The sequence below is a fragment of the Ursus arctos genome, unplaced genomic scaffold (assembly GCF_023065955.2).
Source record: "Ursus arctos isolate Adak ecotype North America unplaced genomic scaffold, UrsArc2.0 scaffold_6, whole genome shotgun sequence".
NCBI lineage: Eukaryota > Metazoa > Chordata > Mammalia > Carnivora > Ursidae > Ursus > Ursus arctos.
The window spans coordinates 61662644-61688147 of NW_026623078.1; the positions used below are offsets into that span (position 1 = coordinate 61662644).

Genomic DNA, 25504 nt, shown 5'->3' on the forward strand with positions numbered 1-25504 from the left:
ACAAGTGTTCAGTAAATATTTATTGAATTCATAAATATATAAGCACTGAGGGAGTGAAAGGGAATGATATCAGAATCCAGAAAAAGAAGAAAAACACTTTCAGAATGAGCTGATTGGATCAGTTAAGATTTAGGGTAATATATAAAGTAAGAATTGTACAGCTAGAAAAGGAAGAAATGTGGGGCATTCAGCTGGAGGAAATAAATGGGGAGAGGAGGAAAGAGGAACCACATGATATATCTAGGAAACAATTACTTCATTTGATTAAGGGGGAAATATTACAAAGTACATTTGGTAAAAAATGACATAAGAAATTACTGTTGGAGTAGGATGCTAAAGAATGTTGCCTTTCTTTAATAGGTAATAGGAAAACAATGACATGAAATGATCAAAATGGGCCTCTAGAAATAATGAGACTAAGGCATGAGAGGATAGAACGGGCTCAAGGAACATCAGGTTTGTCTGATGTTAATCATAATCATAATCATCATGGTCAGGCACTCCTAAGTTAAAATGTCATGATCTCCAGTTCAAGGAGGAAAAGAGCACTGTAGATAAAAACCTATTTGTCAGCATTTACCTTTCAAGTAAATGAAAAGCAAGGCATATCTGTCTAGTAATTGTACCACTGGATAATCTAGATTTTTTTTTTTCCTAAAAGCCTCATGAGTGAGTAGGAAAATCAGACCGAGAATATACTCTCTTGCTGAAAGGAATCTCAGCCAAATTTCCATTTCCCAAGACAGAGGAACACCTGCCATGTTTCCTGAAACCTTTACTGTTTAAAATCATCCTTTGGGAATATAGGAAGAGTCTACTTTCTCGGTTAAAAACAAAACAAACAAACATGAAATCTGTCCTTTTTATAGCAAACCTTAATGTCTTCTGCATCTGTTGCTAGTATTCGTAGTGTGATTATGAGACCGTTATTTCCCCATTGTGATTCCCTCCTTATGTTACCCTGTGGGCATAACTTTTATCTCAGAGGCTGCCAGAAATGAAATACCAAAGATGTGCAGTGAAAAAGGGGTCTTCTCAATGGAGAAAAGTTAATATAACTACCTTGTTTATAACAGACAGACACACACACACACATTATTTTCCTAGTACCCAACCGCTTAAGCATTTTGCTTTTTCTAAGTATCAAAACTTAGATTTAAATTTTTTTCATGTAGTCCTTATATTCGTTTAAAAAACTGTTTCCTCTTAAAGAGGCCATTGTGTTCTTACATCTCAACCACTAATTTGGGCAGCTTCTGAAAACATAAAGAGTTCTTTAAAATTTTTATGTCTAGTTAATATAACCTACCTCCACAAGTCAGATCGTTGCGTTACTACAAGATAAATTTTTCTTCACTAAGGGAAGATTTAAAAACTTGACAGAAATTAAGGTACTCTTTCCATAAATAAAACAGACTATTGGCAAAAAAAAAAAAAAAAAAAAAAAAAGCCACTGTGCTTGGATGTATTCGCCAGCATTTCTGGAAGGGATGCATTCGAGTGTGCGCTGAGTGAGATTACCCTGCTGGACACTGCACCAAAACCACAGCTGCTCCAGGCAGCTTTTGATCCACCAAATGTATTATAACTGCTTTTCAATCTGTTAGGAACAGGCAGCCAAAAATACTGCCATAGCTTGTTTTATAAATTTGTCCTCGAAGACTAGAGCGTAAGTTATTAGTCATTTTAATTCTATAAAGCTGGACTTAAATTTCCTTGTTCAACCCCCCCCATTCTCTTGCACTTACTCAGTATTTTGCAAATGTCCTTATTGATCAGACAATAGATTTGAAAACATGGAGACTATTCCAAAACCTTCTTAATTAATTAAAAGAACATCAGGCATTCTCTGGCACTGATTTCACGACTATCCACTAAATGTATCCTTTTCTCTTTTCTCTCCTCTCTTTCTCTGTCTGCCTGTCCTAATTGTCCTGCTTTTCCCATCCTCTGTAACTTTTTCTCATCTATTTCTCTATATTTCATCTTTCTATTTATAGTTCCTATTTACATTTAGATTCACTGACTTGTCTAAAAGCAACACATGGAACTGAAGCGTTTGTATGCTACAACATTACCAAGTGTAACTATTTAGTGAGGCATTTATTTAATTTCCAAAAAGAAAGGTCTACTTCCACCTGGAGAATACTTTAACTTCTATTAAGTTATAATTTGATTTAAAAAATGTTTTAATATAACTTTACATTCTTTTTGTAGTACTGGTTTATTATTATTATTTTTTTTTTTAAAGATTTTATTAATTTGACAGAGAGAGACAGCCAGCGAGAGAGGGAACACAAGCAGGGGGAGTGGGAGAGGAAGAAGCAGGCTCCTAGCAGAGGAGCCTGATGTGGGACTCGATCCCAGAACGCCGGGATCACGCCCTGAGCCGAAGGCAGACGCTTAACGACTGAGCCACTCAGGCGCCCCATGGTTTATTATTATTATATTTATTTTAATCCAGGAAGTTTTTTTAGAATTTTGCTCCAGTTAAAAGAGAACATCTAGGGGCGCCTGGGTGGCTCATTCGTTAAGTGTCTGCCTTTGGCTCAGGGCGTGATCTCAGAGTCCTGGGATTGAGCCCCACATCAGGCTCCTCTGCTGGGAGCCTGCTTCTTCCTCTCCCACTCCCCCTGCCTATGTGCCCTCTCTCGCTGGCTGTCTCTCTCTCTGTCAAATAAATAAATAAAATCTTAAAAAAAAAAAAAAAAGAGAACATCTAGCAAATGATATGATGTGTTAGGTAAGGGCCCTCAACACAATGCTTACAAATTTTGGTGGTCATCTTATCATCTTCTAATAGGATTCCACATTGTGATTTTTGAAAAGTACAGTTAATACTATCTCTAGATTGTCCACATACAGTGCCAAGCTTTTTTCTTTTTTTCTCTCATGGGTGGAGAATCAAGATACCTACTAATTCTTTTTTTTTTTTTTTTTTTAGATTTTATTTATTTGACAGAGAGAGAGTGAGAGAGCACAAGCAGAGGGAGCAGCAGGAAGCCCGATGTGGGGCTCAATCCCAGGACCCTCAGATCATGACCTGAGCTGAAGGCAGACGCTCAACTGGCTGAACCATTCAGGTGCCCCTAAGATATCTACTAATTCGTAGGAAGTATCTGGGGATCGATTTGAAGTCAAAGCATCATTTGGGAATACTTACTTCAGATTATGTGAACTCAAAGCTAATAAACTAAATGCCATTCCCTGTGAGTAATCTTATTTTTTAAAGCAACTGCACATATAATATATACATGAATACATCATTTGTTCTCATGCTCATTCAATACCAATGGTGAATTCTTTGCCACATTCTTGAATTTGATCCAGATAACTAACTTAGAAAATTCTAGCATTCTTTGATTGTTCATTTTATAGAAATGACTTATAACACAGTCAGATAGATAATCACAACAGGGCAAAAACACATTTCACGTAATAAAGTTTACACTTAATTAGGACAGAGATTTATCTCATTTACCTTCTAATCCTTCTACAGTTCTCATCAGACTACCCTTGACATAGTTAGATACTCAACTCTACTTTTTAAATTAGATATCACGATTTAACATGCTCAGATTATATTTCTAGCATGTCTTTTCTGTCAAAGAATTTGGTTTACAAGACCTAAATTTGTGAGATTTAAATCTACTAGTCATTGTTTTCCTTTATGAAGATCAAACTCTCAATTATTTGTTCTAAGAAGCCAGCTGCTTTGTATTATTAACACCTATTATTTATTGATTGGAATATGACTCAACTTCCTTTATTGAACATAATTAAGGGTTTCTTTTTTTTTTTTTAAAGATTTTATTTATTTATTCGACAGAGAGAGACAGCCAGAGAGAGAGGGAACACAAGCAGGGGGAGTGGGAGAGGAAGAAGCAGGCTCATAGCGGAAGAGCCTGGTGTGGGGCTCGATCCCGTAACGCTGGGATCACGCCCTGAGCCGAAGGCAGCCGCTTAACCGCTGTGCCACCCAGGCGCCCCTAATTAAGGGTTTCTAACCAAGGGGCGCCTCGGTGGCTCAGTTGGTTAAGCGGCTGCCTTCAGCTCAGGTCATGATCTCAGGGTCCTGGGATCAATCAAGCCCTGAGATGGGCTCCCTGCTCAGAGGGAGTCTGCTTCCCTCTTTCCCTCAGCCCCTCCCCCACCACTTGTGTTCACTTTCTTTCAAATAATAAAATCTTAAAAAAAAAAAAGAGAGAGGGTTTTTGACCAAAAGAATCATCTGAAAAATTACAGACCATTGGGTAAGCAATTCCATTAAATTTTAGTGATCTTATATATCTTACACAGATAAAAGACCTTTTTGGCATCCAACAAAACATTTTACAAGCAAAAGTTGTATATGAGGAAAAATTTAAAAAAAAACTTCCCTCAATTTCTTTGTGAGTATGATAATTTAATAATCTATGTTATGAATACCTATCAAAACATGCTGCTTTTTAAAGTGTATTATCTATACTGAAGTTAAATTTCTGATTATGACGTCCTACACCTTTCAGGAACAGCCCTGCCTGTAGAAGCAGCCTTAGTTCCTAGTGCTGCCTCAGACCTTACACACTAGTCCTACTGAACTAGGCGTAATTCTCCTAAATGTACCATACGTCATAGCTCTGTCTGAACGTGAAGTTCTCATGCTAAAAAAAATCCAATCCTCCTTGTCTAACTGTAAAATCCCTGCTTATTTGTTAAGACTCTGCCAAAGTGTCATGTCCTACTTGAAGTACTTCCTGAACTTTCTAAATAGAGCTTATTACTTTCCACTTTTGTGCAGTCTACCATAAACATCTCTATTCCTATATTTATAGCACCGTGTTATTGCTTTACCTTTCTGTCTCTTCTACTAGACTATGATCTTCCCAAAGAAAGATATGGTGACATATTTATCTTTGCATTTTCCATGTTGAGCATACTGTCTGATACACAGTAGCTGTTCCATATATTTATGGTTGAATGAAGAATGAATGAATCTTCTTTTACTGATTTGTTATCTATTTACATTACAAGGATACATTTATTGTGTCTGAGATCAGCAATAGCTGGAACGCAAACTTCAAAATAAAACAAAAAAAAATTGTCCAAAATCAATTAACCAGTATTTATTTAGCACATGCCTATCATTATAGCCTCTGTTCCTTCCCACAGGGAGTTTCTATTTTATCAGAATTTCCACTGTAGCTTATATGTTACAGTGATGGACTGAGTGGTCTGGAGAAATGATATTGAGGAAATAATACCTAGTGTGATACCGTCAGGCAGCAGAAGTCAACAGAACTACAAAATGTGCTCAGATTAAGGTACTAAATGCCTTAATGAACAACAGCATCAGTATAAGTTTACTGATGTTAATAATATGTGTCAATTTATATATTTATCTTCTACTTCTAGGTGTTGTATCACAGCCAACAAATGTATTTTGAATGCCTAATAGTATTCAAGGACTGTGCTTAGTGCAAGAGACAAAGGATATTCTAAATGGACACGGTCCTGTCTTAATGGCAGATCCTGTCTTCCTGGAGCTTCCATTGTAGGAAGAGAGTACATAAACCCCAAATTACCAAAATAATCACCCATTATAGTTGTGATAATTTTGTGTAGCCAAAAAAAAAAAAAAAAACCCCACAACAAAAAAAAGCAAAATCAAATATGTCTCATATATGTATTTAACTAGGGTGCATAAGCCATTTTTGTCTCTAAAAGTTTTGTAAGGAGTTGGGCAATTAGTGTATATTTTCTCTTGTCACCAGAAAAGTCACTTAGTCCAATTATAGGTTTAAAATGTCTACAGAATCCAGTTCTTTTTACAATTAGACAATATAATGAAAGAGGAGACATTACACCTGATACCACAGGAATAAAAAGGATCTTAAGAGACGAGACTACTACAAACAATTACACACCAACAAATTGGATACTCTAGAAGAAATGGAAAAATTCCTGTCATGAAGAAATAACAAATCTCAATAGACCAATAATGAGAATATAGAATTAAATAAGTAACCAAAACTCTCCCAGCAAAATAAAGCTCAGGAACAGGTGACTGCATGGGTACATTTTGCCAAACATTTAAAGAATTAACACTGATCCCTCTCAAACTCTTTCAAAATACTGAAGAAGAGGAAATAGTTTTAAATTCATTTTTTGAGATCCACATTTCCCTGATGGCCATAGCCAAAGATATTACAAGAAAACTATAAGACAACATACTTGATGAAATAGATGCAAAATCCATAGCAAAATACAAATAAACCAAGTTAAACAGCACATCAAAAGGATTATACACTATGACCAAATTGAATTTATCCCTGGGGTGCAAGGATGGTTCAACATACACAAATAAATGTGATATACTACAATAACAGATTAAAGGATAAAGCTATGATTATCTTAATAGATGCAGAAAAAGCACTTGACAAAATACAATATCTTTTTATGATAAAAACTCCCAACAAATTTGATGTAATGGAATGTAGCTTGAAATAATATAGGCCATCCATGAAAAATCCACAGCTATCATCATACTCAACAGTAAAAAAACAAAACAAAACAAACAAACAAAAAACCTCAAAGCTTTTCATCTGAGATCAAGAGCAAGGCAAGGATGCCCAACTCTCACCACTTCTAATCACATAGTACTGGAATCCTAGTCAGGGAAATTGGACAAGAAAAAAAAAGCATCCAAATTAAGGAAGAAGTGGACATACCTCTGTTTGCAGGTAACAGGATCTTATATGTAGAAAACCCTAACTCCGCAGGACAGTAAATTCTGTAAGGTTGCTATACAAAATATCAGAAATCACTTGTAATTCAAGACACTACCACCAAAGTATCTGAAATGGAAGTTTATAAAACAATCCTATTTACAGTAGCATCAAAAAGCATAAAATACTAAGGAATAAAAAGTTAACCAAGGAAATGAAGACTTATATATGGAAACTACACAACAGTGATGGAAGAAATTGAAAAAGACACAAGTAAATGGAAAGGTATTCCATGTTCATGGACTGGAACACATAATATTGTTAAAATATCCATAATACCCAAAGTTATCTACAGGTTCAATGCAATCACTACTAAAACCCCCAGAGCATTTTTTACTGAATTAAATAAATAAATAATCCTAAAATTTATATGGAACCACAAAAGACCCAAAGTAGCCAAAGCAATCTTGAGAATGAAGACCAAAACTGGAGACATCACACTTTCTAAGATCAAAATACATTACAAAACTATAATAATTAAAACAGTATTGTGCTGGCATAAAGATAGATGTATAGATGAATAAAGAGAATAGAGAATTCAGAGAATCCAGTTGATAAACCCACATCAACTTATCTTTGTCAAAGTTTCAAAAATACACAACAGAGTGAGAATAATCTCTTCAGCAAATGATTTTGGGGAAACTGGATGTCCACAAGCAAAAGAACAAAAACACACCCTTATCTTACATCATATACAAAAATTAACTCAAAATGGATTAAAGACTTAAAGATAAGATCTGAAAATGTAAAATTCCTAGAAGAAAACATAGGGGAAAGTGTCATGACACTGGTCTTGGTAATGTTTTCCTGGGCATGATAACAAAGTAGAGGGAACAAAAGCAAAAATAGACAAGTGGGGCAACATCAAAATAAAAGGGTTCTGCATAGCAAAGGAAACAATCAACAGAGCAAAAAGCAACCTAAAGAATGGAGAAAATATCTACAAACCATATATCTAATATCAGGTTAATACTCAAAATATATAAGGAACTCCTACACCTTAATAACAAAAATAAATAATCTGATTTTTAAAATAGGCAAAGGACTTAAGTAGACATTTCTCCAAAGATGACATACAAATGACCAATAGGGGTATGAAAAGATGCTCAACACCTCTAATCATCAGGAAAATGAAAGCAAATCAAAACCACAATGAGGTAATCACTTCACACCTATTAGGATGGCTATTGGTAGAAAAAGAAAAAAGGAGTGATGTCCACAGGATAGCTGAATAAGATGTCCTTTATTACAGCCTCCCCTTAGCAACAACAATATGGCAGCCATCCATGGACAACATGCCTCTGTGGGAGATGTGAGATCCAGGTAGGAGACGGTGAAATCCCAGTGCAGTCCAAGAATGAGAAGAGCCATTTGGAAAAGACAGACCAGCCCCTAGGTGGCTGAATGAAAAACAACTGCATAGCACTGAGAACTTGGCAACAACCCCACTTGCCATTGGTTCTGTCATCAAAAAATACATGGAGAGATCCAGGAGTCGTCTCACTTACCAGTGTATCAGGTAACAGGTATATATAGGCTTTGGTGCTGGCTGTGGACTCTGAAAGTGCCCTTTGAACTGGCTCTAGCACCTCTGAGCCACAGTTTAAGAGCTTCTGGAGAACACTGATTTACATAATCACCCATGAATGAGAGACCCTTTATGGATGTCCAGGAATCTGGTAGGAGTCCAACACATCATTGGAACCACAACAACAAAAAATCAAAATTGGACACACTGCTGAGGGTAAGAGGAAAAATCTGACTTTCTCTGTATCACCCCTCCCCCAAGATAATATAGCCCAGTGCTAAGAGATCTCTAATTGACCCATGATTTCTCCTATTGTAGAAAATAAGTGTGTGTGAGTGAGTGCTTGACTTTCCCAGCTGTGCAGGAAGCTACCAGAGAGGTAACAGGCACATCTTTCTCTTGCCTCATCCACAGTATTGAGTCATGACCTGAAAAACTAAGGGCTGATGAGAATCTGGGAAAAGAGAAGCCAGAGCTCAGAAAGGAACAGGCCAAGAATATGCAGATTCTACTAATTATGTACATCAAGAGGCCTGCTAATGAGCCAGTGGGATGGACACCTCACCTGTGGATTCCCCCAGCTGGTCCATGGGCATCTGCAGTGTTTTGGCACCTCTTCCAAATACCCCAATATCTGATGGCTGACCTCCTGTACATGCTTTCAACAATAGCAAGAGCAAAGCTTTTGTAGACAGCTGGTGAGCATGTGCAGAAAGCTGGCCCAAATTTGTGGACCTGGAAGGGATAACAGTCTTGAAGCATTTATCACCACCCTTGGGAAAGCAAAAGAGAAGTCGTTCATACAGGGCCTGGCTCTAGAAGATTAAGAGAAGGAATACAAGCTTAAGAGCTCTGTCATAAGGGGGAGCAAGAAGTGTGGAGCATGCATATTCATAGAAGGTCTGAGAAAGCCTCAAAATCCTCAGCAGAACTAAAGGAAGCTATTTCTCGCCTGAAGGCAGCCAGTAAAGACTGGAGGAGGTGACTACTATTTTAAACACAAAGGCAGCAAAGCAAAATTTTAAGAAACATGAAAAAGCCAGAAAACATGACACCACCAAAAGAACAGAATAATTTTCCAGTAATGAACCCCAAAGACATGGAGCTCTGCAATTTACCTCAAAAAGAATTCAAAATACCTGTTTTAAGGATGTTCAACAAGCTACAAAGAAACCCACAGAAAAATAATTCTTCAAAATCAAGAAAACAACACATGATCAAAATGAGAAGTTTAACAAAGAGATCTGTTCCCAATCTGTGAATTATTACAATCTCAGAAGGAGAAGAGGAAAGCAGGTAGAAGGTTTATTACAATGGGGCACCTGGGTGGCTCAGTCAGTTAAGCGGCTAACTCTTGATTTTGGCTCAGGTCATGATCTCAGGGTCCTGGGATTGAGCCCCACATCTGGCTCCGTGCTCATCAGGGAGTCTGCTTCAGATTCTCTCTCTCCCTCTGCCCCTCTTCTATCTCTCTTTCTCTCTCAAATAACTAAATAAATCTTTTTTAAAAAGAAAGGTTTTTACAGAAGTAATAGTACAGAACTTCCAAAACCTGGGGAGAGATTTGGACATCCAAGTTCATAAAAGTCATAGGCCCCCAAAGAAACTCAACATAAAAAGATATTCTCCAAGATTAATATAATAAAACTGTCAAAATGAAAGACAAAGAGAGAATCTTAAAAATAACAAGAGAAAAGAAGCTCATAATTTACAAGGGGAGCTACATAAGGCAATCAGTGACTTTCTCAGGAGAAACCTTATAGACAAGGACAGAGAGTGATGTTATACTCAAAGTGCTGAAAGAATAAAACTCTCAAGCAAGAATACTCTATACAGTAAAGTAGTCCATGAGAAAATGTCAGAGAAAGGAGATATGGTCCCACATAAACAAAAGTTGATGGAGTTCATTACCACTAGACCTGTCTTACAAGAATGCAGGAAGCAGTCTCTCAAGCTGAAACAAAAGGACGCTAATTAGTAACATGAAAACATACAAAAATATACAACACACTGGTAAAGGTAAGTATATATTTAAATTCAAAATACTTCAATTCTGTATTATGGTGGTGTTTTAACTACTTAACTCTAGTATAAAAGTAAAGGACAAAAGCTTTAAAATTAACTACAGCTATAATAATTTGTTAAGGAATACAAAAAATAAGGTAAATCGTGACATCAAAAACACAAAGAAGGGAGTAAAAGGACAGAGATTTATTATGTAAATGAAGTTAAGCTGTTAGTGTAAAATAGTTATATCTAGAAGATATTTTATGTAAGTCTCCTAATAACCACAAAGCAAAAGCTCACAGTAGATACTCAAAGGATAAAGAGAAGGGAATCAAAGCATACCACTATGGAACAATCATCTATTCACAAAAGAAAAGAGCAAGAGAGAAAGAAAGGAACATGGGAACTATAACAAAGCCAGACAATAATTGATAAGATGGTATTAGTAAGTAAATAATTACTCTAAATGTAAATGGATGGTATTCTCCAAGCAAAAGACATAAAGTAGTTGAATGGATTAAAAAAACAAAACAAAACAAAAACAAAACAAAACAACTTTATGCTGACAACTGGAAACTCCCTTCAGCTTCAAGGATACACATATGCTCAAAGTGAAGGGATAATAAAAGATATTCCATGCAAGTGGAAATCAAAAGAGGCAGTGGTAGCTATACTTATATCTGACTACATAAACTTTAACTCAGAAGCAGTAATAAGAGATCAAGAAAGCCACTGCATAATAATTAGATCATTTAATCAAGGGTATATAGTAATCATAAATATACATGCAGATAGGGGCACCTGGGTGGTTCAGTCAGTTAACATCTGACTCTTGATTTTGGCTCAGGTCATTATCTCAGGATCGTGAGATTGAACCCCATGTTAGGCTCCACTCAGCACAGAGTCTGCTTGAGATTCTCTCTCACCTCTCCCTCTGCCCCACCCTCCACTCATGTGCTCTCTCTCTCAATCTCTCTCTCTAAAATAAATAAATAAAATCTTTAATACATATGTGTGTGTGTGTGTGTACAGCTAACACGAGAGTACCACCCAAATATATTAAGCATATATTAACAGATCTGAAGGGAAAAACAGACAATACAATAATAGTAGAGGACTTCAGGACTTCACTTTCAACAATATACAGTTCATCCAGATAGAAAAGTATTAAGGAAATATTGGATTTGAACAATATTTCAGACCAAATGAACCTAACAGACATATACAGAACATTCATTGCAAAGCAGCAAAATGCATGTTTTTTTCTCAAGTATATACAGAACATTCTCCAGGATGAATCATATATCACCAAACAAGTCTTAGCAAAGTTAAGAGTAGAATCATATAAAAAATCTTTTCCAACCACAATGGCATGAAACTAGAAATCAATTACAGAAGGAAAACTGGAACATTCACAAATATGTGGAAATCAAATAGTACACTCACAAACAGCCAGGGATTGAAAGAATAAATCAAAAGAGAGATCAAAAAAATCTTGAAATGAACAAACAAAAAGAAGAGAAACACAACATACCAAAACTTGTGGGATACAGCAAAAACAGTTCTGAGAGGAAGCTTATAGCAATAAATGTCTACATTTGAAAAAAGGAAGATCTCAAATAAACGAGCTAACTTTGTATCTCAAGGAACTAGAAAAAGAATACACTAAAGCCAAAAGTTAACAGAATAAAGGAATTATCAAAGATCAGAGCAGAAATAAATAAAATAGAGAACAGAAAAACAACAGAGAAGACCAAAGAAATGAAGAGCTGGTTTTTGAAAAGATATACAAAACTGACATAACATTCTATAGGTTAACTAAAAGGAAAAAAGAGAGAGAGATAACTTAAATAAACAAAACCAGAAATGAAAGAAGGGACATTACACTGATATCACAGAAATAAAAAGGATCATAAGAGACTGCTATGAACAATTATATACCAAAAAAATTGGATACTCTATAAGAAAGGACAAACTCCTAGAAACATATAACCTACCAACTAAAACATGAAGAAATAGAAAATCTGAACAGACCAATAACAAGTAAAAGATTAAATTAGTAACCAAAAGCCTTCCAATAAAGAAAAGCCCAAGACTAGATGGCTTCATGGGTGAATTTTACCAAACATGTAAAAAGGAATTAATGCCAGTCCTTCTCAAACTCTTGTGAAAAACTGAAGAGGAGAGAACATTCTAAATCTCATTTTATGAAATCAGAATTACCCTAATACCAAAGCCTGATAAGGATACTACAAGAAAAGAAAAATGACAGGGCAATATGCATGACGAATATAGATGTAAATTTTTTTAACAAAACAGAAGCAAATCAAACTCAGCAACATATCAAAAGGATCATAACCACCATCAAGTGGGATTTATGCCTGGGATGCAAAGACAGTTCAACACATGCAAATCAAAAAAATGTGATCTATCACATTAAAAGAATGAAAGATGAAAATCATGTGATAATCTCAATAGACACAGAAAAAGCATCTGACAAAACACCCTTCATGATAAAAACTCTCAACAAAAATGGGTATAAAAGGAATGAACCTCAACTTAACGAAGGCCATATATGAAGAGCCCACAGCTAACATCATACTCAACGGTGAAAGATTGAGGGCTTTTCCTCTAAGATAGTCAACAAGACTAAATGTACCCAGTCTCATGACTCTCATTCAACATAGTACTGGAACTTCTAGCCAGAGTAACTATGCAAGAAAAATAAATGAAAGACATCCAACCCAGAAAGGAAAGTAAATTTATCTCTGTTGGAAAATGATGCAATCTTATGTATACAAAATCCTGGAGACTCTACCAAAAACTATTAGAACTAATAAACAAATTCAATAAAGTTGCAGGATAAAAAATCTATACTCAGAAATGAGTTGTGTTATTATACACTAAAAACAGAATATCTGAAAAAGAAAGAAAATAATACCATTTATAATAGCATAAACAGTAACAACAAAATTTGGGAACAAATTTAACCACATTTAAACCATCTATAGATTCAACAGAATTCATGTCAAAATTCCAACGGCATGATTTCACAGAGACAGAAATTCATGGAACTACAAAAGACCCTGAATACCCAAAGCAAGCCTGAGAAAGAAGAACAAAGCTAGAGGCATCATTCTTTCTGATTGCAAACTACTACAAAGCTATAGTAATCAAACAGTATGGTACTGGCATAAAAATGGACACATACACCAATGTAACAGAATTGAGAGCCCAGAAATAAACCCTCACATATACAGCCAACTAACATTTGCTAAAGAAGTTAAGAATACTCAAGGTGGAAAGTGTAGTCTTTTCCCCATAAATGGTGCTGGGGAAACTGTTTAATCATATGCAAAAGAATGAAATCGGACCCCTATCTTACACTACTCACAAAAATTATTCAGAATTGGAATAAAACCCAATATTGTAAAAGTCCTAGAAGAAAACATAGAAAAAAAGCTCCTTGACATTGGTCTTGCCATTAATTTTTTGGATATAACACCAAAAGTATCAGTAACAAATTCAAAATGAGTAAGTGAAACTACATCAAATTAAAAAATAAATCTTCTGGGGCACTGGGTGGCACAGTGAGTTAAGTGTCCAACTCTCAGTTTCAGCTCAGGTCATGATCTCAGGGTTTTGCACCATGTCAGGCTCCACACTCAGTGCAGAGTCTGCTTGAGATTCTCTCTTCCTCTCCCTCTGCCCCTCCCTACCCCTGCTCCCACTCTCTTTCTAAAATAAAATAAATACATCTTTTTAAAAAGTCTTCTGCACAGCAAAAGAAACAATGAAAAGGCAACCTATAGAATGGGGGAAGTATTTGCAAATCATGTATCTAATAAGGGGTTAATATACAAAATATGTAAGAAACTCATATAACTCAATAGCAAAACAAGACGACAACAACAAAATAAACAAACAAAAAAAACACAAAAATCAGTCTGATTAAAAAACAGGTAAAGGATCTGAATAGGTATTTTTCCAAAGAAGAAATACAAATGACCAATAGGTACATGAAATGATGTTTAACATCACTAACCACCAGAGAAATAGAAATCAAAGGCACGATAATATGTCATCTTACACCTGTTAGAACGACTGTCTTCAAAAAGACAAGAAATGACAAGTATTACTGAGACTGTGGTGAAAGGGAACCCCTGTTCATTGTTGGTGGGAACAAAAATTGGTAGTCAGTATGGATAAGAGTATGGAGGTTCCTCAAAAAATTAATAATATAAGTATCATATGATGTAGCAATTCTATTTCTAGGTATATATCCAAAAGATATAAAATGAGGATCTCAAAGATATATCTGCACTCCCATGTTCATTGCAGCATTATTCACAATAGCCAAGATATGGAAACAACCTATGTATCCTTCTATGGATGAATGGATAAAGAAGTGTGGTATATATATAAAATTAAATATTAAATAATATTCAGTCAAGAAAAAGTAAAGTAGGAAATCCTGCCATTTGCAACATCATGGATGGACTTTAAGGGTATTATGTTAAGTGAATAAGTCAGACAGAGAAAATAAATATGATCTCATTTGTGTGTGCAGTCTAAAAAACTTGTTCTTAAATTTCTTGAGTGGCACATGATATTATATTTACCTGTGTATTCAAGGTGAAATCCTGCAGCAGAAACGCTGATGTCTGATTGAAAATTTAGATACAGATTATTAGACGTACTATTCAACAGATGGGGTATTGTTGTTCCTGAAATGATAATTGAAAAGGCAGATCAATGATCACATAATAAATATTATAGTAAAACTAAGTTAATTACTAATCAGCCAATAGATTATCCCTGAAATTATGTATTGGTCAACTGTTTTTCAGGAATTTTTTGATAAAAATATATCTCCCACATTTCTCTTTCATTTTATTGTTTGTGACCATCTCCCAGGAGATAATCCTTTGGGATCACTCTAGATTGCTCCCTAAAAATAGGCAGGAACAAAGAGCTGGTCAAAGCAGTAAATTTTATAGTCCCCTAAAATAAATGTTTTGAATTTCATGTGAATTTTAATATTCCATGCATGAGCTAATAGGAAACTTAATTTTATAAGTTTGCAGGTGATTTTTATAGTATAGTAACTTAAGATTATGTATGGGTTCAGAGGATACATTTATTTATTGCTCTTTTTATTATATATACGTATATATATTATATATGCATTTAATTTTTGTATATATGTATGTATGTATGTTCTTCTATACCAGGTAAAGTACTCTGATGTATCTGACAGCAAAGCTGATAAGTAGTGTTTGAAAAATCCCAATTATAAACTAGTGTTAGCCATGTCTCCCAGCAAATCCATTGTAATGATGTACTCCTGAATTTTTAAAGGAAATCAACTTGACTTTATTCAATTACTAAGTTGAAAACATAAAATATCTGCTTGAACCAATTACTTCTTGACTATTTGACATTGAGTAATAGTTCAAGATCCTTAATATTACAACTCAAGCAGTTTCAAACGACAAGCAGAAAAATAAGTGTCAATCCTATGTTTAAGATAACTTCAAGAAGCATATTAGTTGATAGTATTGCAAAATTTTTCTGGAACTAGTTACTTAAGGTATAACTCTGTGGACCCTACCCACCCACTGATCCTTCTATAAAAGAAGTCAGGACTGATTCATTATAGAACATACAATTGTTTTTTTGTTTGTTTGTTTGTTTTCAACCTGTTATCTGTCAATTGTATCCTCACTGAATCACTGAAGACAGAGGTAAACTCGACCTGCCCTTAGTTTCCTAGAGAATCTTAGTGATTAAGAGCTGTGGCTCTGGAGTCACACCAGCTGGGCTCCAGTGTCATTCTAACATTAGCTGTACAACCTCGAGCAACTTAATCTCTCTAAGCTTCAATCACATACCAGAACTGCTAGAAAAAGCAAATGAGGAAATGTATGACAAGCCTCAAATAGAGCTAGCCCTTGATAAATCAATAGCTGTTGTCATTTTTATTATCTTCATTGTTCTTTTTTTTTTTTAAAGATTTTATTTTATTTATTTATTTGACAGAGATAGAGACAGCCAGGGAGAGAGGGAACACAAGCAGGGGGAGTGGGAGAGGGAGAAGCAGGCTCATAGCAGAGGAGCCTGACGTGGGGCTCGATCCCACAATGCCGGGATCACGCCCTGAGCCGAAGGCAGACGCTTAACCGCTGTGCCATCCAGGCGCCCCTATCTTCATTGTTCTATTTATTATTAAGAAAGTATTACCCCCAATCTATTCTAGACAAATGTTATGAGATTTCTTCCAAGAAAGACTTCTACCTTAATTTATATCTAAAATACTACTTATGACTAAACCAAGTCACTCTAACTCCAGATATTTCTTCTTTCCTTTTCTCAATGGTGATGCTGAAAAACTGGTTATCATACTCTATTTTAAAATCTACTAAAAACTTCAAACCATTCACACTGATTTAAGTATATCTGAAATGTAGAAGTTGATGGTTTAGCTGTGTTCTTATGTCTATGTTTAAAAAGTATATTAAAGTTAAAGGTATAGCTAAAATTAGAATAAAACTTGATTTCACTCTTCATATGTTGGAAAAAGCTGATAGATTATTGCATAAATTACCTTTAAAAACCTTAACAAATTAAAAAACCTTCTGGTCTTGGTACCTGGGTATATATTAACTTTATATAATATTATTCATTTCATAGAAATAATTTTATATTCTCTTTATTCTCACTCAACAGTACCTTGTAACATTCACCATGTTGTTACACAGTCTCTAAAATTATTTTAATGGCTGGGTAACACTCTATTGAGTAGATAGAGCATAATTACCAAGCACTGTCTAATTTTTAACTATTTAAAAGAAAAGGGCACACATATTATTCCTGAATCACAGCTCAGCTGAAAATATTACTATAAAAGAATCAATAAATAATTACATAAACATAGTAAGAATATAGCAAGGTTTTAAATAGCAATTTCAAAGTCATTACCTTTAATGCCTTTCAAACTTCTAACCTGGTAATTTAGTTCCCTGTGTATAGTTTATAAAAAGCAATTCAAACTGCTAAGTCAGAGTTCTGGAAGGTCTTTTAAAAAGAGAGAGAGATTTTTATATTCCTAATTATATCTGTATTTTAATTAAGCTCAGCTCTTCTATTTACCTGAATAACTTCCAAGTCGTGGAGCATTGTTGTCTCCCCCATCATAAAAGTCCAGAGAATCCCAATTATGTTCTGTAGCAAAGCTGACAACTTGCACCTGTAAAATAATAATTACTGATAAGAAAACATATTTCTAACAAGATGCTAATATTATAGCCCTTATCACCTCATTAGAAGAGAGAACTCCAAGCTGGGACCATGTCATTGTGGCCCTTCATAGAAGGATTTTAACAGAGCTCATCTTTGCCATTGTAGCACTGGCCTACATGCGCTGACTTTGGTGAGAGAGCCTATGGGGCACCTAGCAGTGTTCACTATGGGTATAACATTGATAATATCTACTGCCATTTCAGAGCGTTCTCTTTATTAAAGGCTGTGGGTTAGAGGCACCTAGGTGGCTCAGTCAGGTGAGTGTCTGACTCTTAATTTCGTCTCAGGTCATGATCTCAGGGTCATGAGATGGAGCCCCACATGGAGCCCATGTCCATTCAGCAGGGAGTCTGCTTGTCCCTCTCCCTCCCCTCCTGACCCTTCCCCCACTCTCTGTGTCTTTCTGTCTCTATATATCTAAGGTAAATAAAGAAAAAAAATCTAAAAAAATAAAAATAAAGGCTTTGGGTTAATTAATGTCTTAGTGCCAGGAATCCCAAAGCATGTTGTAAACAAATGGTTAATTTTTGTGTTCTGTAGTTTTAAATTCTTGCCAGTTTAACTAGGCTTATACTGGATACATTTTATTTTCCTTTATTTGCCTAACTTTTGCTCAATTTCCTTTCATTAAAAAAATTAACATTATTATTCCCTATGCACATTTTTAATAGGTCTCAATATGGATGACCAAAATTATACTTTATAACTGATTGGGGTACATGCTGGAGAACAATTCTCTCATGTCTATTAAATTTTATTTAAAGAAAGAGGCATGTGTTACTTTGCTGCACTTCACTTGGCACAGCTTGAGCTTTCGCAAGAACCCACAGGACCCCCACAACTGTGGATGTGATCCTTTTTCTCTTCGTGTAGCTAATTTTATTGTTCTGGAGGAAGGGAAGGACTAACTTTATTAGAATAAATTCATTTTATTTAGCTAAAGTCTGTTATAATTGTAAGCACTGCACTCATTCGCTAAATAATTATAACAATTACATTCATTAAAAATGTCTTATCCACAAAAGAGACCCTCATCATTCTTCCCGTCAAGTGAATGCTGGTGCCTCTTTTCCAGGGGTGAGTGCCACATGGCAACAGATACCCCGCCTGTGTGACAGGCATTAGGCCCAATGGCAACGTTCCAGGACAGGGAGAAGAATGGAATTAAAGCTGTATGACTGTAATATTATCACCACCTCCTTAAACAAGGATCAATTCTCTCCTCATATCTGAATTTTCCTTTCCTACAATTCAGGGGAAGAAGAGATCATATTTAGCTGAAATAAAAGAAAAAAGAAGAGAAAGGAAAAGAAAAGAAAAAAAATGTAAGGATTCATGCAGGAGTTGACATTTGCGATAAGCTTAACGTATTGAGAGGTTTTCCACTGCAAGAAATTATTGAGTTATAAAAATGTAGAGGGGGCAAGCCATGAGGTGGATTTAGTGAACCATTGGTAATCCAATTTAGCCACAGAAGGTATTTACATATGAGGAAATATGCATGCAAAGTTAGGAAAAGTAGAGAAAAGTTAGAAAGAGTAAGCTTAGTGGATAAATACAAGAGACTGCAGAGTTAGGACGCCTGGATTTGCAGCTTCTTGGCTCCCTCCCCTGGCTGCCATGTAATCCTAGAAGAGTTGTTAATCTTTCTATGACTTCAATTACTCATATAAATCATCGTAGTAGTAGTAAAGGTATCTGATTCATGGAATTATTTTAAAAATTAAATTAATTTTAGTTGAGAATAGTGTCCAGTGTTTATAAAAGATTTAATGTATCTTAGTTGAGACAGACTGGCCAAGAGACTATAAAGACTAAACACCACAACAATAATTAGGCAATCGAGTAGTCCACTGAAGGCTTTAGAAGAAGCAAAATCAGAACTGCTTTGAGTACTACACTGCATTAGATGAAAGAGATACAAGTGAAAGGACAATTTCAGTGTCCACTGCATCGTCTATGTGAGAAGCAATGAAAGACTGAAGTAGGTTGGAGGCAGGAATAAATAGTAGAAAGGGGGACAGAGATGTCACATGTGTTGCTACAGGGGAAGTTACCGGTTTTTGTGTAATCTGAATAAGGGAGGGAAGTGAGAGGGAAGACTTAAGAATAATTTAACTTTTTTCCCTGAGTTATGGAGATCAGAGGGGCGGTGAGAACAAAAATGAAGACATCTGTAGGAAAGCCTATTACCTTAATGAGAAAAAGAAATTTTGTTTAATTCTGGATACATATGTATGACAGCCTGAATACTGGCTACCAAAAATATCAGGTCCTCATCCCTGGTGCCTATACATACTGCCTTACATGGAAGAAAAAAAAAAAAAAGGTCTTTCAGATGCAATTAAACTAAGCATCTTGAGATAGGGAGATTATCCTGGATTATTCAAATGGGCCCTAAATACAATCATAAGAAAGATGTCAAAGGAGATTTGACACAGACAGAAGAGAGAAGGCAATGTGACCATGTGGGCAAAAAATAGAGTCATATAGCAGACACTAAGGAGTGCCAGGAGCCACCAGAAGTTAAAAGAGGCAAGGAAATGTTCTCTCCTAGAGCCTGGGCAGCGGGAGGAGTGGAGGGTCAGAGCACAGCCCTGTTAGCACCTCAGTTGCAGCTCAGTAAAACTGCTTTGGGACTTCTGGCCTCCAGTACCGTGAGAGAATAAACTTCTGCTATTTTAAGCTATCAAGTACATGGTAATTTGCAGCAGCCACAGAAAACTAACCCAATTTACCACTCGGAGTCTGGGCAAATTGTGAATGTAGTTTGGCACAATAAACAGAGGGTATGGAAGACTCAAGTAAATGAGTGAGGACCCACAATGACAAAAAGCCAAATGAGAGTCAAAGTAAAAGATTTAAAAAGAAGCAGCTATTGATTCAGCATTTAGAAGAACTTTGCATTAGATGGAGTGGTCCATCATGGTAACAGGATAGCTTTATGAGGCAATGAATTTCCAATCACTAAAACCAGATATTCCTCATATAGACATTCAAATCTCATTTTAATTTGCTTGTTAGATTAGCTCATGATGATGATTCTACAAATTGACACAATTAAGTAACGAACATTGTTTTCCCATGGTTATTCACATAAAGATCGCTCTTTCACTTGATAACTCTGTTATTATAGCCCGTTTGGAATTCTCCATCAATATACTTTGTTAAAATAGACAGGCAAACAAATGAATACACTAGTTCCTACAAACTTCTCATGTAAACTTAATATAACAAATTACTCTATTTGTTGAGGGTATTTCTAAAGACAGTTCAATCATTCTATGTTATTTGTAACTTTTTCAGCATTTTAAATATTTCTTCTTTCCACCACTGGTTATCCCATTTCATCTCCTACAGGATTTATTGAATATTCATATAATTCTTTATTCACACACATTTTCATCCTAACTGAATAGAATAAAATAAGCATTGTTTTAAACCTGATGTAGTAGTCAGGTAGCTTTTAGGTAAAGTTAGTGAAATATCAAATATAATTAACATTTTACATATATGTGTATGTATTATATAATTTTCTATGATTTAGAGATATGTCTAAAATTAACATACATATAAGAGGTTAATTAGAAAAAAAGTGTTTGGCAGTCCTTTAGAGTATTTAAAAATAAAAATCCAGTATGCTTCACACTTTATAAGTTTGATAAATGTTCTGTTAAATTCAAAATGTTTTCTAAAGTGTGATCATTAAATAAAATGCTTCCTCAGTGAAAGATTTTATATTTTATAGTGTCATTTATATTAAGTGTCCAGTTCTGAACAGTGTTTGGCTAGGACAAGTGACATACAATGTACTTTGTCTGCAGATGTCTTCTTAGTTCATCATGCTGTCTTAACTCCTTAAAATAGTCTAAAATTCCACTGCTTGGGGAGGTATTCATTGGTTCATTCTAAAAATATTTACTGAGTGTGCTAGCTGCCAGAGCAGACTGAGTACCCTCATGAGCTTATGGATAAGTAAGTAAGTAGTAACAGTAAAATGTGATGGGTGTTGTAATAGGGAAATCGCAGGGACCTATGAGAACATACAGCATGGGACTTAACCTTTTCTCAAGTTCACGGAAAGTCTTTCACAGGAACTGTTTTAAGTTGAGACAGAAATGATGACTAAGAATAAGCCAAATAAAGGGAGATCAAGGAGAGTGTTGTCTGGAAAGGGAACAACATGCACAAAGGCCCAAAGGCAAAAGAGAGCTTTTATAAAGAACTAAAATAGGGTAAACAGAAGAGGTAAGAAATGAGGACAAAGCACAAAGGCATAATCAACTTGTCAAGGAATTAAGGATATAGGGGACAGTTGAAGTATTGTAAGCAGGAAAGTGATATTATTAGGTTTTTAATTTTAGGTTACTCTCTTTGCCCTCCGAGGAATAGATTGGAGGAGAAAAAGAACCTGGGAGAGGGATGATGACCACCCAATCTAAAGTGATTAAAATCTGGATGTAGAGAAATAGACTTATTTGATTTGTGAAAGACAGACCTGACACTGACATATTTCATTGTATAGAGCAGAAGAAGGAAAAAAAAAATCATCAAGATTTCTGGCTTGTGCAACTGAATGGATGAGAGGTTCATTCTGAGACAGAGAACACTGGAGAAGTTCCATAATAATGAGAAAAAATCATGAAGTCAATTTTGAACAGACTGAATTTGAAATTCCAGCAAGAAGTTTAGCTGAAAGTACCCAGTGGGCAGTTAGATATCTAACCAAGAGATTAAATTTTACCGTTCTTCTTTTAATATAATACTATATAATCAGGGGTGCCTCGGTGGCTCAGTTAGCTAAGCATCAGACTCTTAATTTCAGCCTGGTCATGTTCTCAGTGTCCTGAGATGGAGCTCTGCCTTGGGCTCTGTGCTCGGTGGGGAGTCTGCTTGAGATTCCCTCCCTCTCCTTCAGCTCCCCACTCCCCACATGCATGCTCTCTCTCTGTCTCAAATAAAAATCCTTGTTCATTCTACCAGTGATGAGACAGGATTGATTGGTTTTCCCTGAATTTTACATACAAGTTGGCCATAAAAGGACAGTACAGCTAGTAAGAATATAAGCATAGATCTATAGTCTTTTCATTTTTAATAGCCTTAAAACACTGTAAACATACATTTCATATTTTCTCATTGGTTTACTGACTTATTTTACTCCTAATACCCGTCAAGTGATTTTTTTTAATTTTCTGAAAAATTACAAAGATAAATTCAAACAGGTGATTTTTTTTTAACTGAAAATTATACTACTCTCTAATTTCAGTTTTAATGAATGATTTCTTGACTACTTTTTCCATAGCTGATAGATATCTCAAGTTTCCAAAGGAAAATCTTATGACTCAACTGGAGAAGTAATCAAGTTAGTTTTATGAAATATAGATTATGTAATATTTTGTGAAGAATAATTACTTTCCATGGAATATATACTGAATCAGGAGTAAAATGCCATCAATTTACCCAGAAACAATCTCCTTGTAAAACAGAGTAACTGGTCAAATTTCTCCTCCTCAGTTGTACTAATATTATATCACATTGATTGTCAATAGACTACCATCCCAGTTCCTTGCTAACAGAGAACTGATTTTGTTTAAGTAAATGAGGACAGTATACATCAGAGGAAGCTGAGCCCCTTGCTTAATCTAGGTACTTAATACTGATTTGTTTGAGCCAAATCATAATAGATCTTTTGCTACTGGCCAGTATACGGCTTAGGAATGGATATTCTTCTAATTTTGATCAATAGGACAGGAGGGAAAGTCTACTGGAAGGATTTCTAAAAAGTTTTTTTAACCACTGTAAAGCTACGTAAGATAGAAACATTCCATTTTGGCTACTGGCCATTGCTGCATAAAGCTATTGTGGCTAGAGTTTTTGTAGCCATCTCGAGATCATGAGAAAAGAAGCTTAAGAACTAAGCCAACAAGCTATCTCAGAGAAGAGAGAGAGAGAAAAACCTGGGATCGAGAAGGACACAACTAAACCTCTGAAATAAACAACCTTTACCCCATGATTCCATGTCATGTAGAGCAACATATTTTTTCTTATTGTTTATGCCTTCTTGAATTGGTTTTCTGTTTTCTGCCGGTGGAAAAATTAATAAGTATCTTTCTATTTACATTCAACCGTGCCAGTGAAAAGCATTGGCTAAACCTTTAGAAGTAACCTGCAACCTGTCATCTCTGAAAGGATTAACTTCAAACATACAATGAAAAGGAGAAAAATTTAAATTTTCTTACTTGAATGCCAGCTCCCTCTGGCACTGTGATCTTCCATACACAATTCAGATTGTTGTCATAAGGCTCAGGGTATCCAGGAGACAAAATAGTCCCTTTGCGCTTAGTTAAAATTCCACCACAGGGCACTAAAAGTAAAACAATTCAAGAGAGGGAGTTAATTCTAATGCAAAGGATTAAAATAAGAGAAAAGGTCAGAGATAACATCTTAGACAGATACTAGAATTGCAAACACAGCCAAATCTTACTATTTTTTAAAACTCATAAGAAAAATGAAAATTAAATCTTCCTTCCTAAAAACTTTTAAAAATAATTAGATAACATGAATGGATAACCTTACAATGGCATATCTAAAATCATACTACAATTAACTCAATGACAGCCTATCTCCAGTATATTACTAAAAAATGCATTGGCACATTTGCATTAAAATTGCTCATATCTAGAAATAGAATTTTTTGAAGAATTATCTTATATTTGTCACTTTATTCTTTATGCATCCTTTAAAGAGTAATAGCATCTTTTCAGGAGTAATCAAGATGCTAATAACATTTATACAGAGCCTACTGTTCGCCTGGAACTCTTCTAAGCAATTTACAGATTTTTAACTCATTAAAGCCTCCCAACAATCCAATGAGATATAAATAAATATTCTCCTCATTTTACAGGAAATAGAGTCACTAAGCGATTAAATAACTTGCCCGAGATCACAGAGCTAGTAAGAGATGAAGACGAAATTTGAATACTGATAGTTTGGCTCCAGACTCCATGTCCTTCAGTGGAAGAAAGAGACTTGATATGGGGCCAGTCTTGTTATTTCCAGTACAATATGACAAGAAAAAGTAAGTGTGTAGACCTGCTCTGAAGTCAATAAAGGCCTCTATCACTTTTTAAAAGTACTAATCTTAAAATTCTCATACCACTGATACTATCAGCTTGGCTCTGGGCATGACCTAACTTACAATGTTAAATGCTGTGTGATGTTAGATACGCTCCTTAAATTCTCTGAAACTCAGATACTTTGTATGTGAAATGATAATGTGGTTGTTTAAAAAGGGCTTTTGTGAAAAATATATAGATAGGATAACATACATAAAGAAGCTAGCACATTGTTTGGAACACAATGAGAGGTCAATAAATTGTACTTCATTTTACTATTTCCTTTCACAACTATTATTATTTTAGATACCACTGGTACTCTGATCCTTGGGCATTTGTTGTAGTCTGGTTATAAGAGTGAGATATCAGGATATACCTTTTATAATAATTTTTAAAAAGTTAATAATAATTTCTGCTACTTTCAAAGCCTAATGAAAAACCTAGGGCAATTGCTCAAAAGAGTGCTACAAACGTTTTTAACAGTGTAAAAATGTATCTTTAAAGAAAACCATTTTGTTGTAATTTCCTATAAATTTATGTTATATATTAATTCAGGTTAAATTGGTCAGAAAAAAATTAGCTCCTTTAAAAACAAAACCAACAGTTTTGGATGACTTGAGAATTAACATGTCAGGAGTGGAAGAAGAATTCTATAATAGAGATTCACCCCCAAAACAGATTAAAAATAAATGATTGACGAAGTGCTGATTCTGAGTTGAAAGAAAATACAGATAACTCTTCCTCTCCATTGGCACTATCCTACCTCACTCTCATTTTATTTCTAG

General features: G+C 35.2%; 1 protein-coding gene across 3 annotated transcripts in view; it reads right to left on the reverse strand.

Annotated features, from left to right (window-relative positions):
• Positions 1-25504, reverse strand: part of CSMD3 (CUB and Sushi multiple domains 3) — a 1143082-nt gene that overhangs the window by 125894 nt on the left and 991684 nt on the right. For all 3 annotated transcript variants that reach the window (XM_026495547.4, XM_026495546.4, XM_026495545.4), the window contains 3 exons: positions 23844-23968; positions 17455-17551; positions 14925-15029 (listed from right to left, as the gene is read on the reverse strand). In XM_026495547.4, the coding sequence (XP_026351332.2) occupies positions 14925-15029; positions 17455-17551; positions 23844-23968 (327 nt within the window). The remainder of the gene's footprint in view (positions 1-14924; positions 15030-17454; positions 17552-23843; positions 23969-25504) is intronic.